We start from the raw sequence: 20,364 nt of genomic DNA, 5'->3' as shown, positions 1-20,364 counted from the left end.
GGTTTCCTCCCACATCCAAGAACATGCGGGTTAGGTGGATTGGAATCTTTAAGCTGTTCGTAGGTGTGCGTCTGTCTGTGTTTGTTTGTCTGTATGTGGCCCTGTGACAGACTGGCGTCCTGTCCTGGGTGTACCCCGCCTCGCGCTCTATGACTGCTGGGATAGGCTCCAGCCCCCGCGACCCTTAATTGGACTAAGCGGTTGAAGGTGTGTGTGTGTGTGTGTATAGATAGATAGATAGACAGATAGATAGATAGATAGATAGATAGATAGATAGATAGATAGATAGACAGACAGACAGACAGACAGACAGACAGACAGACAGACAGACAGACAGATAGATAGATAGATAGATAGATAGATAGATAGATAGATAGATAGATAGATAGATAGATAGATAGATAGATAGATAGATAGATAGATAGATAGATAGATAGATAGATAGATAGATAGATAGATAGATAGATAGATAGATAGATAGATAGATAGATAGATAGATAGATAGATAGATAGATAGATAGATAGATAGATAGATAGATAGATAGATACCCAACTAACCTGTCAAGAAAACAGTATTTCCATCATTATCAAGCGTTCATGACCATAAATGAGCGCTGGAATGTGAGTGAGTGACAGTTTTCACCAACCCAAATCTGCCTGTCAGGCTGTAACCCCATTATTCCTTCGACAATTGAGCAAGACCTCAACATATTTATGTCCCTTCACTTGTGGCAGAAACTTGTTTTAACCCAAAGGAGCCAATCCACTATTGCCTCAGATCAGATCCCGCCCCCTTCAAACCGTTGAACATTAGCCTCCATAAATACAACATCGTCTGCAAAAAGAAGAGACGTGTTCGACTAGCTATAGCTGATACTTGGTTATGATGATTATTCACATGACAGGATGCACGACTTATGAATGACATCCCCCCCTTCACCCCCGCCACCCCACATATACATTTTTATTGTGTGTACAGCAACTGCAACCTAATAATTACATGATTATTGCTCATCATTGCTCATGTCCTAGACAGAATGACAAAAAAAACAACACTTCTCTCTTCAGTGCCAATTCTCACGTACGATGCACGCACCCCACCCTGCTGCTCCCTGGTTGTCACCCAGAGGGAGTGGCAGGTAGAGCAAATGTGCTACATGCATTCTGTTTTTTTACCTCAGGGGTAGGTATGGCACTTACGCAAACATTGCTGTGCCAGACTTCACAGTCTGAAGTGTCTCACAGCTCCCTGACTGCTAAATAGTACATGCAAATTGCTGCAGGCATGAAAACTATAAATTCAGCAATATCAGGATTTAGCAGCGCACCACAGCACTGCACTGACTGGTTCACAGTTAAATGCATGAACTTACAAGCTACCTTCATAATTTCAGGGCCATGCCCTAGTAGGAACTTTTATTTATTTATCTGCAAAATCCATTTTAGCTTTCTCTGCACACAGCCTGATTGCAACACCGACAACTTTCATTTCACTTTTGGGAGTGACAGAAGTGCACTTTGCTGATTCTCTTTTTGCATCAGATTTGAGCCCTTTAATTACCTCCACGCTCATGACTCAGAACAACACAGTTTTCCTTCACCTTTCCTGCCGCCTTCCTGTCAAATCACATTCAAAAGCCTGATTTTAAACAAGAGCCGCCTTATTTCTGCTGGAATCTAATGGGACGTGTTTTACAGTACTTAAGCGCAGTACTGCTGACTCTCACATTCGCCTTTTTGTCAACGGTTTATAGTGATAGTGTGAAGTTGGCCGTGAGAGCAGAGCCTCCCCTGATTCGGTGCACATTCCTGTGGTGTTACTGAGGAGCCCATTTTGTTCTTGTTCCCGCTCCCAGCGTGATTTAGTGCAGCAGAGATATAGGAGGGGCAGGCAGGGGTCAACCTCCCTGCAAGCCTGCACACAAACAGAAAAACAAGTGAAAATACTCAGTGAACCGAGGCTGATTTCTGAAAGATCTCTTATTTCTAAGCAACAAGTGCGTTGCTAATGAAAAGTATCCCCTTGAATATAAGGCAGAGAAATCAATAAACACTTAAAGGTATATAGTGGGGCAGATGTGTGAAAAAGATGTTCACTTCTGGCAGAAAGTGAAATTTTGCATACAGGGGTATTTTCACATACTGAATTCAAAAATTGCCAGATCCATCAGGTTTAACCACTGGGTTGGCTGCCATATTGAATTCCAATATGGCTGCAATGTTGAAACATTGATAGTCACATACTCACTATCTTGGGACACAGGTTACCGAATTTTAGTACACAAGAGTATTTTGATATGCTGAATTAATAATACAGTTATTAATATATAATTACTATATTGTTTAATACATTAGTTATTACTTTATAATACAGTTAATTTAATTCTACTCTACATTTCACCCGCCACCAGATACCACAAGTCCTGAAAAATAAAGAACATAAGTTAAGACATTACTGGAAAGAAGAGTGTCAGGCCTACTGTTATCCAAAACCTCTATTGCCTTCAAAAATATTACTGTATTATCAACAAAACTGAAATGGACGCTTTAACAAGCCTTTCACAGAACAGCCAACTGAAAATTGATAAAAATGACAGGTTAAGGTATGTCAGCCAGTCTTAAGTGTAAAATATCTGCCTAATTTACCTGTAAATGTACTCAGTGATATTCTACGCCATCAAAATATTGCTGCATATAATTTGGATTTCATCAAAACCAACAGCGTGTTTACCCAGGACTTCTGCTTCAGTTCATTTGAACTGGTCTCCCAGGAGAGTCTGTATTTTACCTGGATTAGTAGACCAACACTCTAACCACTGAACTGTCCTGACTCCTGCTGACAAATTGTCCTACTGACATTAAAGTGGATGACATGTCAAAGACTGGAGTTTACAATCTAATGAACCAATAACGTTGGCAGCCATCTTTAATTCTCGTTTTACTTCTGGATCCTTTGGGAAAAGTGCTTGGATCCGGCAAAATCTGAAATTAGCATACCTCAAAAATTCTGTTTGCAAATTTACATGCTTTCTTCTGGATGTAAACATCTCAGGCAATTTTTGTTACATATCTGCCTCATTAATACTGTAGGGCCACTGAGCTTTTAAAATTAAAATTAGCCATTATAATGTTAGGATTTCAGCAGAAGCTAAATGTTGGCAGTTCAGTAAAATGTGTGTTGCACTGCTTTATTAATATAGAACCATGTGGTCCAAATGCACAGCAGTTTCAGTCTTTCAATATAGTTCTTTACACATCTAATACAAAACCCTGAAAGTTTTTTTTTTTGCATCCTGTAGATGTTCTTGATGAAAGAAACTGAAAAATAATCTAATTTTAAGATGCATGTACCTTCAGCCACACCTGCTCCTAATTTTCATCATGCATGTGATGATGGTTGCTCCTTTCAACACGAAGGGACAGCAGCTCTACTCAGAGTTTGATATTTGAGCTTTTCACCTTGTGGCTTAGTGTAAGTCCAGATAACCCAGAGAGGAACCTCATTAACACCACTTGCATCAGCAAGGTTGTTCTTCCAGTCAGTACCCAAAGCTCATGACCATAGGTGAGCATGGGTGCGCAAATGGAGAGCCTTGCCTTCAGGCTCAGCTCTGATGGAGCGCCAATCGTGCTGTCCACTCCTGGGAATTTGCCACTCTGGAGTTCTTTGGCTAATCCGGTGACTTCTGCCAGGGAGACAGCACCAGATCCACCCAAGTCTTTCATCCTTGACTCCTTTAAGGAAGGCATGTCATAGAGTTGAGGAGATTCTGAAAGTGTTCCTTCAACTACCCAACAATATCTCCAGTCTAGGTGAGGAACGCTGTACTCTTGCTGAAAACAGCCCAGGTTAAGAATTTATTCCCTTTCTTGACTCGTCTTGCAAATTTCCAGAAGAGCTTTGAGGCTGACCGACAGTCATTCCAAACTCCTTCCACACCCGAGTTTTTACCTCAGCACCCACTCAGGCTGTACTCCTTCTGGCCTTTCCAGTACCTGCCTACTGATTCTGGAGCCCTCTGTGCTAAAAAGACACAAAAGGCCTCCTGACGGCTTCCCTCACTGCAACTGTCTACCAGTGGGTTCTAGGGTTACAACTGTGACAAGCAACGGCAACCATCTGGAAAGTCAGAGCAGCTGCTTCAACAATGGAGGCCTTGAAGATAGACCATTCCAACTGCACGTCCCTATACCTCCCCCAGAAAGCAGAAGATCTTTGGAAGTTTGAGTTAAAGGCAGTCTCGACATGTTCTTCCACCAAACATTCCCAGAAACCCAAATACTCATTTATGTTTTCCAGGTTGGATTGGTGGCTTGCCCTGCCATCTGGCCCTGCTCATGACAGTTGGGTGGTCTTCCAGGGATGTCCAACTGGGAGGAAGCCCCAGGGGAAAACCCAGGACATGCTGGCTCCCAGCTGGCTTGGGAATGGGAATGCCTATGGATTCTCCAGGAGGAGTTTAAGGGCCTGGCAAAGGATAAGGAAGCATAGGGTGAGCTGCTTAGTCTGTTGCCACAGCAACCCAGACCCAGATAAGGAGCAGAAAACTAATGAATGAAACCGAGGTATCTCCCACAGGTGGAATACAGATGTCTTTATTCAGGATATCCTGGCTACCTACAAAACAAACAGTGTGCACAGAATCTATTTCCAGCAGGGACCTCATACATTCAACATTCATTCAAGTTTCACATTCATCCACGTTCACACACGCATAATGAGTGTGTTTGGATTGCGGGGGGAAACCCCCAGAGACATGGGGAGAACATGCAACTCTACACAAATCATGACCTGAGCATTGTGGGGGGAATTAAGCCTTCGACTTTCTTGCTATGAGTTAAGAATGCTAACCACTACACCATTCAATTAAATTCAATTCAATTTCAATTTATTTTCATTTATATAGCGTCATATCACAACAAAGTTGCCTCATGGCGCTTCACACAAGTAAGGTCTAACCTTACTAACCTCCAGAGCAAGCACACAGGTGACAGTGGTAAAGAAAAACTTCTTCTGATGATTTGAGGAAGAAACCTCAAGCAGACCAGACTCAAAGGGGTGACCCTTTGCTTGGGCTATGCTACAGACATAAATTACAAAACAGTTCACAATACAATATCCAGGAAATGTTGGCGGTGCACATGAAATCAGGTTTTCCACAGCAGGATGGAGCTACACCTCAAACAGAGAGAAGAAACAGAACCAGGCATCAGAAAGACAACAAATACAATATAACTTGTCAGCATTAAACAACAAGAAAAACAGGAAATGCTAAGGTGATCACCGGCCACTAGCCCTAAGCTTCGCTAAAAGACCCAGAATTTAGATAAAGCTGAGGCCACTGCCCGCACTGTTTCCTAATAAAATGAATTTAAAATGTAAAAAGCATAGTTGCCAGTATGCTAGCCATACGAAAGGGAAAATAAGTACGTCTTAAGTCTGGACTTGAAAGTATCTACAGAATCTGTTTTATTGACGCAGGGAGATCATTCCACAGAACAGGGGCATGATAAGAGAAAGCTCTGTGACCCGCAGACTTTTTAATTCACCCTAGGGACACAGAGTAGTCCTGGACCCTGAGAACGCAGAGCCTGGGCCGGTACGTAGGGTTTAATTAGGTCAGCTAGGAAAGGATGTGCCAATCCATGAATAATTTTATAGGTTTGTAGCAGAACCTTAAAATCTGAACTCAAAGAGACAGCAAGCCAATGAAGAGATGCCAAAATGGGTGTAATGTGGTCAAACTTTTTGCTTCATGTCAAAAGTCTGGCAGCAGCATTTTGAACCAGTTGGAGAGCCCTAATGCTGGACTGCGGTAAACCACAAAATAGAACATTGCAGTAGTCTAATCTAGAAGAGACAAACGCATGAATCAGGGCCTCAGCATCAGACATGATGGGATGAATCTTTGCTATATTTTGCAGGTGAAAGAAAGCAGTCCTCCTAATATTTCTAATGTGGAGGTCAAAGGACAACGTAGGATCAAAAATTACCCCAAGGTTCCTCACTGTGTCAGTGTGATGTATGACACACAAGCCTAGGCTAAGCGTTAGCTGGTCAAATTGATGCTGATGTCTTACTGGACCAAGGACCATCATTTCAGTCTTATCAGAGTTTAAAAGTAGGAAGTGGAAGTTGGAAGTAGGAAGTTCATAATGCAACTTTCTTTGGTTACATCACCCATCACAGCTTCATGGTAGAGTGAACTAGACTGGGAAGCTTTACTACAAGAAGACATAAAATATACAAAGTGGTTGTCCATACATAGCCATATTAATAAAAAAAAGTATTTGTATGTAGCACAGCTCTGTTAGAGGTTAGAGTTAAGGTTAGGCATTAAATTAAGTTTAAAATTTCTTGTGGGTATGTATGATGACTTCATGCAATGACCCCATTGCAGAGTAGGTGCTGTGGTATAGGTGGTAGGGGGGCAGCCTTTTGACCCAGATGCGCAGGTTTCTATCACAATCATGTTATAAAGTTTCTTTATCCTACTTCAAATATTAAACATACAGTCTAAGCTATTAAATGACTGTGGTAAAGTTAGAAAGATAGAGAATTACAAATATTTTCAAAACACAGAAGTGTTTAAGAATTTTAGCCAAAAATACAGCTGTAAGACAAGTAAAGGCGTGTAGTACAATCATAATCACATGACCTAGGCTGACCAATTAGAAACACTATAGAAGTGCTCAGAATTTTGACTTTATTTCCAAGAAATGAATTGTCTCAGCTTTGATTCAGCACTTTAATTATACTTGTAGCTCGCGAAAAGAGCTTTGTCTTGATTACAAGTGGTTCAGAATAAGACTATAAGATTCATGTTAAACCTTCCTCCACATAGTCATATTGGTACTGAAAAATTTTGAAAAAAAAATTATACCTTAAGTGTTTATTATCGAGTCAAACAATTCAAACGAAATCATGTGTACAATATCTATAACAACAGCACTCAGCAAAACCAGTCAGTATCTGGTGTGACCACCATTTGCTTCACACAGTGCAGCACATCTCTTTCACATAGAGTTGATCAGCAGCCAGATGCCATTGAATGTGAGCATTTGCCCATTCAAGTTGGCTACGACGACGAACTGCAGTCAGTTCAAGACGCCGATGAGGATGACGAGCATGCAGATGAGCTTCCTTGAGATGGTTTCTGACCTTTTGTGCAGCAGCTGTTCGAGTGGCTGGTCTCAGTTGATCTTGGAGGTGAACATGCTGGATGTGGAGGTCCTGGGCTGGTGTGGTTACATGTGGTCTGCAGTTGTGAGGCTGGTTGGATGTACTGCCAAATTCTCTGAAATGCCTTTGGAGACAGCTTATGGTAGAGAAATGAATATTCAATTCACGGGCACCAACTCTGGTGGACATTCTTGCTGTCAGCATGCCAACTGCACGCTCCCTCAAAACGTGCGACATCTGTGGCAATGTGCTGTGTGATAAAACTGCACATTTCAGAGTGGCCTTTTATTGTGGCCAGCCTAAGGCACACCTGTGCAATGATCATGTTCTGTAATCAGCATCTTGATATGCCACACCTGAGAGGTGGAATGAATTATCTCGTCAAAGGAGAAATGCTCACTAACACAGATTAAGACAGATTTGTGAACAATATTTGAGAGAAATAGGTCTTTTGTGTACATAGAAAATGTGTCAGATGTTTGGGTTCATCTCATTAAAAAATGGGAGCAAAAACAAAAGTGTTGCATTTATATTTTTGTTCAGTGTAGTAGTGAATGTTTGCTGTCAACCATGTTGGTTCTTTTCGTAAAAAAAAAAAAAACAACTTTTATCATACTGGTGCTAAATTGTGGAATGATCTACCTGTTTCTTCCAGAATGTTACAGATTCAAGACTTTTTTAAGAAAGTTGTTAAATAATTTTTTTATGTCACAAATTTTAGTCAACATCCAGAATGATTGTATTAGACCTATTTTTTTAACCTGTTGTTACTATTATGTTATAGACTAAAGACTATTTTAAGAAAGTTGTTAAAGAATTTTTTTCTGTCACAAATTTTAATCAATGACAGGAATGATTGTATGTATGATTAGACCCATTTTAATCTGTTTTACTAGTATGTTATCGCTTAAAGACTCTTTTAAGAAAGTTGCTTAAATTAGTTTTTATGTTTTTCGATGACCTGAACGATTTTATGTTTTATAGGCCTATTTTACCTAAATTTTACTCTTTAAAGAAAGCGTTAAAAAACAATTTTTGTTACAATTTTTTTCAATGACCATAACTATTTTATGCATTATTAGACCTATTATACCTGTTATTACCAGTATGTTACAAACTAAAGACTCTTTTAAGAAAGTTGTCAAGCTGTTTTTACTCTTTTAAGAATGTGGTAAAAAAAAGTCACAGATTTTTATTAAATGACTGTAATAATGTTATGTATGATTAGAGCTATTTTTGCCTGTTAGGACGAGTATGCCACAGACTAAAGACTCTTTTAAGAAAGTTGTTAAAGAATTTTTTTATGTCACAAATTTTATTCATGAACAGAATGATATTTTGTATTACTGGGCCTATTTTACCTGTTTTTACTAGTGTTTTAAAGACTCTTTTAAGAAACTTGTGAAGTACTTTTTTATGTTAATAATTTTATGCAATGGCAGTAATGGTTTTACATATTTACCTATTCTGCTAACCCTTATTTTGTTTTGTTTTGTACCTTGATTATTATTATTAGTAGTAGTAATTTTTTTAAATCCATAGAATCACAATGGAAATAAGTTTTTTTATTATGCTATCCTTGGCAATGGCTGTTTTACATATTTATGTTTATGTTTATCTGTACTTTTATTGCCAAAATAAATCTAATCTAATATACACATAGTATTTTGTATTATTAATATGGCTACGTACAGATAGCCACTTCCTAAAATATAGGCTGGAGTCTCCCATTTACCTTCTGCCAAACTAACTAAGGTGAAATTCTTACTTGTAACTACCTACTTAATCAGGGGTGGATCCAGAATTTTTTGGGGGGGAGAAGTCTGATTCATTGCAACTGGGAAATCTGCTGAGTAGATTCTGCTCATTCATGAAATAGCAACATAATATTGTCACTGATATTTGAAAAACAGAATACTTTTAAGGAACTCTTTGCACTGTGAATACTAAAATAAAAAGGCAAATTTGTAAAGTAAAATATTCATTTGTATTTTAACCATATCTTTTATAATCACCAATGAACTTTTTACAGATTCAATTAAATTACATTTATTTTATTTGTATAGTGCCAAATCACAACAATGCTGCCTCAAGGCACTTCACATGAGTAATGTCTAACCTTACCAACCGTACAGATTGGCTGGGAATCTCTATAAACACTTTAATCTATAATAGTATCATGCAGATCACAGACATTTATCCTGTGTCTATGGACTAAACAATCAATCAATCAATCAACATTTATTTATAAAGCGCTTTACAGCACCGACTGGTGTCCAAAGTGCTTAACATTAAAAACACAAATTTACAAAAATAAAACACATATAAAATAAAATTTTAAAACAACACATAAAAAAAGAACATAAAAATAACAGAACATGTCACCTCCCCACTAAGTGTTAAAAGCCAGTTTAAATAAATAAGTCTTTAACTTAGATTTAAAAAGTGCTAGGTCAGGAATAGTACGTAACTCAAGAGGTAGCTCATTCCACAGTCTGGGGCCAGCTACCGCAAAAGCATGATCACCCCAGCGTTTATATCTTGACCTTGGAACATCTAAGTAAAGCTGGCCAGATGCCCTTAAGGTCCTACTGTAGGTGCACAAAGTTAAAATTTCAGTAGGGAGGTGCAAGGCCATAAATAGCTTTAAAAACAAACATTAAAATTTTAAAATCAATTCTAAAACAAACTGGAAGCCAGTGGAGTGAGTACAGGATGGGCGTAATATGCTCACATCTAAAAGTGTTTGTCAAAAGACGAGCAGCATCATTCTGCACCAACTGGAGACGTGCAAGAGACAACTGATTAAAGAGCTCTGGAAGTGTCATAGCAAAATGTTTTGCACGTGGAGAGAATGTGTGCACGTTTCATGATATTGTGCACTCATTTTATTATAATGTGCACACGTTTTATTATATTGTTCGCTCGTTTTAAGCATCGTTTGAGTAAAACAAGGGTACGATCTACTTAAACGTGGTCATAATTTGTAAAACGTGCACTCATATTGTCTTGACACATAAATGTTGGCTATTAGTCAACAAACCAGGAGACAGTGTGATACATTTCCCAATTAGAAATGGATCTGGTCAGAGTGTATCATCATGGTTTGGGTGCACAAGGACATACAGAGAACTCCAGCTACCCAACATGATATCATATGGAGCTTAAGCACATTAAAAAGGATGCTGAGGGTGAAGCGTCTTCCCATCGTGAGTATGACAATTTAGGTCATAATATGGAGTTCATTTTGAATGAAAGGAAAACATCCATCCATCCATCCATCCATCCATTCATCCATCCGTCCATTTTCTTCCACTTTATCCGGAGTCGGGTCGCGGGGGCAGCAGCTCAAGCAAAGCTGCCCAGACCTCCCGATCCACACACACCTCCCTCAGCTCCTCTGGGGGAACCCCAAGGCATTCGAAAGGAAAACGTGCACTCATTTTATTAATTCAAGGGCTCAATTAGAGGAAAATATGTGCATGTTTTAATATTTTGAGGGCTCAATTAAAAGAAAATGTGCACACGTTTTATTAAGTCAAGGGCTCAATTAAAGGAAAATGTGCACACATTTTATTAATTCAAGGGCCCAATTAAAGGAAAATGTGTGCACGAATTATCATGGCCAGGAAAACGTGCGCACGTTTTATTAATTTGAGAGCGTGTTTTATTAATTTGAGGGCGCAAATAAAGGAAAACGTGTGCACAAATTATCACAGCCAGGAAAACGTACGCACGTTTTATTAATTTGAGAGCGTGTTTTATTAATTTGAGGGCTCAAATAAAGGAAAACGTGTGCACAAATTATCATGGCCAGAAAAAAAAAAATCACTTTAAGCGACCTCTTCCAGGTTCCGTAATGGACAGATGACACAATGAAGAAATAATTTCATATTATTGAACACAGTGAGATATGTTCAGCTTTTTTCAATGAAAGAAGAAATTGCAGCAAACATAGGTTATCAAACTTAAATACTTTCCCTTGTTTTACTTTCTTTATTTTTTAAACCCTTTTCCTTTCATTAATTTTTTCTTCATGTTTTTTGTTTGTTTACATATTTTTATTTTTTAATTTTTTTTAACTGGTGGGGGTTGGATCCATCCCTGTATCTAACTAATTAATGGTGCCGTCATCTAGCTAGCCCCACCAAGAACAAAACCTCTGGAGCCACCCCTGGCGTAGGTGGGGCGGGGCAATGAGGCGCCCATCAAAAAATTTCTGTCTGCGCCCCTGCTGAAAGTACAATAATAGTATAGAGTCTGTGCCATAATATCGCAGGGCATATTTCCCCTTTGTTGGTAGGTGGAATATCCGTATGCGATGAGACGGATGAGCGAATCTTATAGGAATCCAGCAGCAAAGTTTTTACCGTTGTGAAGTTCGCTGTCAGTTTCAGTTTGGGGCGGGGCCGCCAAGGTGTGTCCGGCGGCTGAGTCACGGCCAGGGGCGACAGACAGCGCCGCTCAGAGCAAAGTACCTGCTCTCTTTAGGAGAAAAAAAGTCTGTGAATAACACACGACTTCTTTCTCTTCACTTATCACCCATCTCTCACCTGTCGCAAGCTGCTTTAACAGCTTTTATTTTGCGCAAAAGTGCGCGCTACTTCCTGCCTGACCAGTCCGCAAAGATGGCGAATACTTTAATTCTCTCTGTCTGCTTCATGCTGGTAAGTACGTTCAGGTTTTGTTTGGCGTATTTGTTGAGATAATATCTTTCTGAATGTTGTTTTTATTCGGGGGGACGTTTTATTCTTCTTTATTTTTGTTTTTAAGATGCTGTCCCGCGCGCTCTCCTGTTCTCTCCCGAGCTCCTTGACCGTCCGAGTGCCGCAAATGATCCCGAAACACTATGACATCGCCCCGAAATGTACGTATTGTGTTGATTAAATCTCAATGAAGCTACACGTAACTTAAGTCTAACGACTTTATTTTAATCACTCTTCGCCCCTTTGTGTCTCTGGATCCAGTTAACCCTCAACACTGTCGCATATTTGGCTTTTCTTTGAATGATCCAAGTTTCAACGTGAACCGACGCACCGGAGTAATTGAAGCAGTGTCCGATGTTTCAGTGGGACACGGAGGACGAAACATGAGCCTGTGGGTTTTCTACAAAAAGGCACCTGGAGTTTTACTCAGTAGCAATATTGAAGTTGTGCTTGTCCCTAAAGAAGTGTACAAAAGAGATGTAAGTAAATGCACGATTGTGTCCCTGTATAACTGGTTTGTAGGTCAGTATTGTGTTGGACACCGGATTTGACGCAACACCAGCTGCTTATGCGACTTATGGGACTTCTTTTAAGTAATAAATTAAAATGCAGGAAATAATATCTTATTGTACTTTCAGCCAAGGGTTTCAAATTACAAATGGGTTGCTTTCTCCTTGGTTGTAGATGCGGCAGCAGAAAATAGTGATGGGGTGGGCGGTGGTCTTTTAGTAGGTGTTGCACAGTAAAACTTTGAAGCAGCTTTCACATGTTGGCGGTAAAAAAACTGTCATACCAGTCCACACTGCAGAATAGGTGACGACATGAGGCGTAGTCACTTTTCATTGTTAACGGCTCTGACAGTAATTCAATTAAAACTGTACGGTCTTTGTTTTTTGTGTAAAAATGTAAATCATAAAAATAATTTTCTTTGGCACCACTATAATTTTATTTATTAGCCTTTTAAGTAGGGGATTTATAATATAACATTGCCAATATGATCAAAAATTTGCATTGTCTGGAAAAAATTAAAGTTCTCCTGAGGGGAAAAATTCAAAAGAACAGACATCCTTGAACTACTTACCGTAGCAACCCATACGGTCTATGACTACGTTTACATGCAGCCAATAACCCTTTCATAACCGGAATATTGGCAATAACCCGGTTGTACACAGCCATGTAAACGCCCGCAAAACCCGAATATGCTCATATTCCGGTTTTTAAAAACCCGAATAAGACCCCTAGGTTACTCCTTTTCTAACCCGAATATCAGGTCATATAAACGCGCATCGGGATATCCCCATAGAGAGGAACATTATTTTGTGTTCTGCGCATGTCCTATCCGCAAGGAATCTTGGTCTTTTGAGTACAGCAACTACTTGTATGCGGCGCGTGCAGCCCAGCGGACACCACAGAAGCAGATGTAAACAGTGTATTGTGTTCTGCGTCCTTATCAGGCGGGCCGGTCGCGGCAGCGGTCGGCATATCACCGCGATTGCTCTGCCTCTGATGCGCTTACCATCTGTGGCTCGGTAAACGCCACAATGGACCACTCTCACTGCCCCCCGCTATTCTGCGCGTAGCTGCGCCAAATCTGGCAACAGGTCCAGAGACGCTCGCTGTTTTGATGCGGAGGCAGCCCACAGGAGAGAAAAATGAGAAAATGTTAATGCCTGTTTGAGAAAAGTGTGTAGTGAGGGATTTTACACGAAGCAGGATTTGCACGAATGCCAGATCAAATCAAACACCGGTGGACGACGTGCGTCGCTGTTTAGACGGGGATATACCATAGGTATTAAAGGCACTGCGCTGCGGTGGTTTGAATCATATTTATCTAATAGATTACAATTTGTTCATGTAAATGGGGAATCTTCTTCACAGACTAAGGTTAATTATGGAGTTACACAAGGTTCTGTGCTAGGACCAATTTTATTCACTTTATACATGCTTCCCTTAGGCAGTATTATTAGACAGCATTGCTTAAATTTTCATTGTTACGCAGATGATACTCAGCTTTATCTATCCATGAAGCCAGAGGACACACACCAATTAGCTAAAGTGCAGGATTGTCTTACAGACATAAAGACATGGATGACCTCTAATTTCCTGCTTTTAAACTCAGATAAAACTGAAGTTCAATCAATCAATTTTTTTTATATAGCGCCAAATCACAACAAACAGTTGCCCCAAGGCGCTTTATATTGTAAGGCAAGGCCATACAATAATTACGTAAAAACCCCAACGGTCAAAACGACCCCCTGTGAGCAAGCACTTGGCGACAGTGGGAAGGAAAAACTCCCTTTTAACAGGAAGAAACCTCCAGCAGAACCAGGCTCAGGGAGGGGCAGTCTTCTGCTGGGACTGGTTGGGGCTGAGGGAGAGAACCAGGAAAAAGACATGCTGTGGAGGGGAGCAGAGATCGATCACTAATGATTAAATGCAGAGTGGTGCATACAGAGCAAAAAGAGAAAGAAACAGTGCATCATGGGAACCCCCCAGCAGTCTACGTCTATAGCAGCATAACTAAGGGATGGTTCAGGGTCACCTGATCCAGCCCTAACTATAAGCTTTAGCAAAAAGGAAAGTTTTAAGCCTAATCTTAAAAGTAGTGTCTCCCTGATCCGAATTGGGAGCTGGTTCCACAGGAGAGGAGCCTGAAGGCTGAAGACTCTGCCTCCCATTCTACTCTTACAAACCCTAGGAACTACAAGTATGCTTGCAGTCTGAGAGCGAAGCGCTATATTGGGGTGATATGGTACTATGAGGTCCCTAAGATAAGATGGGACCTGATTATTCAAAACCTTATGAGTAAGAAGAAGAATTTTAAATTCTATTCTAGAATTAACAGGAAGCCAATGAAGAGAGGCCAATATGGGTGAGATATGCTCTCTCCTTCTAGTCCCCGTTAGTACTCTAGCTGCAGCATTTTGAATTAACTGAAGGCTTTTCAGGGAACTTTTAGGACAACCTGATAATAATGAATTACAATAGTCCAGCCTAGAGGAAATAAATGCATGAATTAGTTTTTCAGCATCACTCTGAGACAAGACCTTTCTAATTTTAGAGATATTGCATAAATGCAAAAAAGCAGTCCTACATATTTGTTTAATATGCGCTTTGAATGACATATCCTGATCAAAAATGACTCCAAGATTTCTCACAGTATTACTAGAGGTCAGGGTAATGCCATCCAGAGTAAGGATCTGGTTAGACACCATGTTTCTAAGATTTGTGGGGCCAAGTACAATAACTTCAGTTTTATCTGAGTTTAAAAGCAGGAAATTAGAGGTCATCCATGTCTTTATGTCTGTAAGACAATCCTGCAGTTTAGCTAATTGGTGTGTGTCCTCTGGCTTCATGGATAGATAAAGCTGGGTATCATGTGCGTAACAATGAAAATTTAAGCAATACCGTCTAATAATACTGCCTAAGGGAAGCATGTATAAAGTGAATAAAATTGGTCCTAGCACAGAACCTTGTGGAACTCCATAATTAACCTTAGTCTGTGAAGAAGATTCCCCATTTACATGAACAAATTGTAATCTATTAGACAAATATGATTCAAACCACCGCAGCGCAGTGCCTTTAATACCTATGGCATGCTCTAATCTCTGTAATAAAATTTTATGGTCAACAGTATCAAAAGCAGCACTGAGGTCTAACAGAACAAGCACAGCGATGAGTCCACTGTCTGAGGCCATAAGAAGATCATTTGTAACCTTCACTAATGCTGTTTCTGTACTATGATGAATTCTAAAACCTGACTGAAACTCTTCAAATAGACCATTCCTCTGCAGATGATCAGTTGGCTGTTTTACAACTACCCTTTCAAGAATTTTTGAGAGAAAAGGAAGGTTGGAGATTGGCCTATAATTAGCTAAGATAGCTGGGTCAAGTGATGGCTTTTTAAGTAATGGTTTAATTACTGCCACCTTTAAAGCCTGTGGTACATAGCCAACTAATAAAGATAGATTGATCATATTTAAGATCAAAGCATTAAATAATGGTAGGGCTTCCTTGAGCAGCCTGGTAGGAATGGGGTCTAATAGACATGTTGATGGTTTGGATGAAGTAACTAATGAAAATAACTCAGACAGAACAATCTGAGAGAAAGAGTCTAACCCAATACCGGCATCACTGAAAGCAGCCAAAGATAACGATACATCTTTGGGATGGTTATGAGTAATTTTTTCTCTAATAGTTAAAATTTTGTTAGCAAAGAAAGTCATGAAGTCATTACTAGTTAAAGTTAATGAAATACTCAGCTCAATAGAGCTCTGACTCTTTGTCAGCCTGGCTACAGTGCTGAAAAGAAACCTGGGGTTGTTCTTATTTTCTTCAATTAGTGATGAGTAGAAAGATGTCCTAGCTTTACGGAGGGCTTTTTTTATAGAGCAACAGACTCTTTTTCCAGGCTAAATGAAGATCTTCTAAATTAGTGAGACGCCATTTCCTCTCCAACTTATCTGCTTTAAGCTATGAGTTTGTGAGTTATACTACGGAGTCAGGCACTTCTGATTTAAAGCTCTCTTTTTCAGAGGAGCTACAGCATCCAAAGTTGTCTTCAATGAGGATGTAAAACTATTGACGAGATACTCTATCTCACTTACAGAGTTTAGGTAGCTACTCTGCACTGTGTTGGTATATGGCATTAGAGAACATAAAGAAGGAATCATATCCTTAAACCTAGTTACAGCGCTTTCTGAAAGTTATTGTACTTGGCCCCACAAATCTTAGAAACATGGTGTCTAACCAGATCCTTACTCTGGATGGCATTACCCTGACCTCTAGTAATACTGTGAGAAATCTTGGAGTCATTTTTGATCAGGATATATCATTCAGTGCGCATATTAAACAAATATGTAGGACTGCTTTTTTGCATTTGCGCAATATCTCTAAAATTAGAAAGGTCTTGTCTCAGAGTGATGCTGAAAAACTAATTCATGCATTTATTTCCTCTAGGCTGGACTATTGTAATTCATTATTATCAGGTTGTCCTAAAAGTTCCCTGGAAAGCCTTCAGGTAATTCAAAATGCTGCAGCTAGAGTACTGAGAGGGACTACAAGGAGAGAGCATATCTCACCCATATTGGCCTCTCTTCATTGGCTTCCTGTTAATTCTAGAATAGAATTTAAAATTCTTCTTCTTACTTATAAGGTTTTGAATAATCAGGTCCCATCTTATCTTAGGGACCTCATAGTACCATATCACCCCAATAGAGCGCTTCGCTCTCAGACTGCAGGCTTACTTGTAGTTTCTAGGGTTTGTAAGAGTAGAATGGGAGGCAGAGCCTTCAGCTTTCAGGCTCCACTCCTGTGGAACCAGCTCCCAATTCAGATCAGGGAGACAGACACCCTCTCTACTTTTAAGATTAGGCTTGAAACTTTCCTTTTTGCTAAAGCTTATAGTTAGGGCTGGATCAGGTGACCCTGAACCATCCCTTAGTTATGCTGCTATAGACTTAGGCTGCTGGGGGGTTCCCATGATGCACTGAGTGTTTCTTTCTCTTTTTGCTCTGTATGCACCACTCTGCATTTAATCATTAGTGATTGATCTCTGCTCCCCTCCACAGCATGTCTTTTTCCTGGTTCTCTCCCTCAGCCCCAACCAGTCCCTGCAGAAGACTGCCCCTCCCTGAGCCTGGTTCTGCTGGAGGTTTCTTCCTGTTAAAAGGGAGTTTTTCCTTCCCACTGTCGCCAAGTGCTTGCTCACAGGGGGTCGTTTTGACCGTTGGGGTTTTTCTGTAATTATTGTATGGCTTTGCCTTACAATATAAAGCGCCTTGGGGCAACTGTTTGTTGTGATTTGGCGCTATATAAATTAAATTGATTGATTGATTGATATTCCAAATGATACCAGTGACCATGTATACAGGAGTAACTCTGCCTGCTTAAGCATGTAAACGGGTTATTCCTAATGATTCAGAAACCAGAATATTGACCTTAACCCGAATATTAACGCCATGTAAACGTAGTCTATGATAGCGACCATAGCGATTCACAGATCACGTGGGGGGCTTCCCCCAATTTGCACAAGGGATGCTGGGAAGCACATGGTGACAGCCAATCAGAGTAGAGAGGCACAATGATGTCAGCTGGCTGCTTGCTCAAACAAAATAATCCAAGATGGCAGAAAAAGCTCCAAAACAGCTTATTTCTGGATACATCTAATATCATATATTTTGTAAAGATTAGGGAGAAATAAACACCTGTAAATCTAAAAATGCTGTTTTTGTAACCAGAAAACACCTCTGAAGTGATTTACAAGACGTTACAGATCTTAGCATGCACCATCCTGTGTGTGCATCACGCAAGGTCAATTTGAGGTAATTTCAAAACCTCATGTATGCGCACATGCACTAACTCTTGCAGACAGCGTGAAAAGCCAAATAAAATTTTCATTATGGTATTCCCTTCAAGTAAATATGTTCTTGTCATTTAAATGAGCTGTCATTTTGCAACATGTTTCAAAAATAAACCAACATTAAAATGCTTGGATTTCAGCAGAATCTAAATTTAGTCAGTTTTGTGAAATTTGAAAGGCTGTACAGCTTGACTGAAAAAATATGGAGTTTTAATGTTTTGTACAGTGTTGTATTAACACAGGAAGCTCTGGCTCCGATGGGAGCTTAAAAAGTAATTATTTTGTAAGGTTAGATTAATTCCTCTCTGTAATATCACACAAAATATTCATGTTTACCTGCTTAAAACAGGATGAATCTCCACATGGTAATAGTTCGTATCTCGCTGTCCATCATTGTTAAAGATAAAACAACATCCATTATGTTGTTGTTACTGCGGCAGGTAGTAAAAGTGTAAAATTTGTAACTTTTGACAACAAGTGCTGTTGCGGTGCGCAGTTGTTCATCTTGCATAATTTTCTATAATCCTCTCATTGAAAAATAGTGGAGCACCCAGTTTATTGTCTGTTGTTTACAACCAACATGTGACTGCAGCGTTAAGTCATGAGTGAGATTTGTGTAACATCAGCAATAATTACAAGCATTTTAATTAAGATAACTTAGTTTTAACAGGGGCCTTGTGGTACCTATTTATCAAGTAATTTAGTGGCTTAGTTTACATTTGTATAATTTATTATGGGTTCAAAAAAGTGAATGTTTTACATGTACAAAGCTGTGGGCTGTGTACCATTTCTTTAAAAAATGTCTGCAGCATTGATTATTATTTATATTTGTTGTGCTCAGATGCTTGTTTTAATGTGTTTATGCAAAGTAACATTTTAAAAACATAAGCTAGAATGTTCAAGATGTGGAAACTGGCGCTGCTCTTGCCAATTGTTGAACATTCAAGTGGTATTATTCAGTTATTGTAATTTTGAGTAAGGAGTTTTTGTTCTGTAATGTGCCACGATTGGAACCATACTGTGACTTTGAACCCATGATTTGCACCAAATGGAGAGAGGTGTACTGCTGCACCCCAAGTATTTATGAAGACCTTTTCTTACTCTGTCCTTATTGCACAATTCTCTTTTCAGCACTTCTGAATTTCACAGTAAGGAGAAACAAACCTTATGCACTCTGACAGGGTGGTTATTTTTGGGAAACCTTTTGAATTTTTTTGGGCAGGTACTAGAGTGTTTGGTGCAGTTGAAGACTGGTTTATATAGCACAGGATCATATGTTGCATTTTCCTCAATGTCAAATATGACGTGAAAAATTAAATTTTATTCTCTGACTGTGCAGAATTGTCTCATGGGTTATTTGTGGCGCTAAATCCGTATTTTAAGCAAAAGGAGTTGGTTACTACTTTACTTTTCCAGTAGTACAGTAATACTTGCACTATAACATCATGTCAAATATATGTGTCTGTCTTGGCTATTGTAACTGTAATACTTTTCCTCCAGGGTACAATAACGTGCCTTCTTAAATGTTACTATAGGCACCATCTGAAGGTTTACTGAGGCGCTCCAAAAGACGATGGAGTCCTCCACCTTTTAACATATTGGAGAATCAGCCTGGGCCTTATAACATCGAAAAGGTAATAAGGATCTTAAGTTTGAAAAATACAGACTGTATGAGACGATATTCTCATCAAAATATTCTAGATCTCATGAGACGGGCTTCACAATATTTCCATGATAGAGTAAATTCATCAAGCAGTCTATGCAAGTCGTGTGAAATATTTGTTCTTTTTTATTACAGCAAAAGAGAATCGATGTTTTTTTAAAAAAGCAGTATGTTTGTTATTAGACTGAATATACAGCAATACAATTTACATACAAGAAAACAAAAATTGAGAATCTCTCTCTATCTGACTATCATATATATATATATATATATATATATATATATATATATATATATATATATATATGCATGCACACACAAAATGCCCTCTTTTGGATAAATGCTAAAACATGAAAATTCAGTAAGGTATATCTTCTATTATACATTTCAAATCCAAGGTGGAACTCTACTACTGTTTACTAAAGTACTCCTGAATATATATATATATATA

The 20,364-nt window shown here is 39.2% G+C and overlaps 1 protein-coding gene across 1 annotated transcript in view; it reads left to right on the top strand.

Moving 5' to 3' along the window:
- Positions 1–11,584: 11,584 nt before the first annotated feature.
- The window catches only part of dsc2l (desmocollin 2 like), a 28,121-nt gene continuing 19,341 nt past the window's right edge, over positions 11,585–20,364 (top strand). Inside the window, exons 1-4 of the mRNA XM_034183280.1 lie at positions 11,585–11,850; positions 11,957–12,050; positions 12,151–12,368; positions 19,786–19,884. Of these exons, the coding sequence (XP_034039171.1) occupies positions 11,812–11,850; positions 11,957–12,050; positions 12,151–12,368; positions 19,786–19,884 (450 nt within the window). The 5' untranslated portion in view covers positions 11,585–11,811. The remainder of the gene's footprint in view (positions 11,851–11,956; positions 12,051–12,150; positions 12,369–19,785; positions 19,885–20,364) is intronic.

The sequence above is a fragment of the Thalassophryne amazonica genome, chromosome 12, assembly GCF_902500255.1.
Source record: "Thalassophryne amazonica chromosome 12, fThaAma1.1, whole genome shotgun sequence".
In the NCBI taxonomy this organism is placed as follows: Eukaryota; Metazoa; Chordata; class Actinopteri; order Batrachoidiformes; family Batrachoididae; genus Thalassophryne; species Thalassophryne amazonica.
The sequence above is the reverse complement of the archived record's forward strand: the minus strand, read 5'-3'. Positions and strand labels throughout refer to the sequence as shown.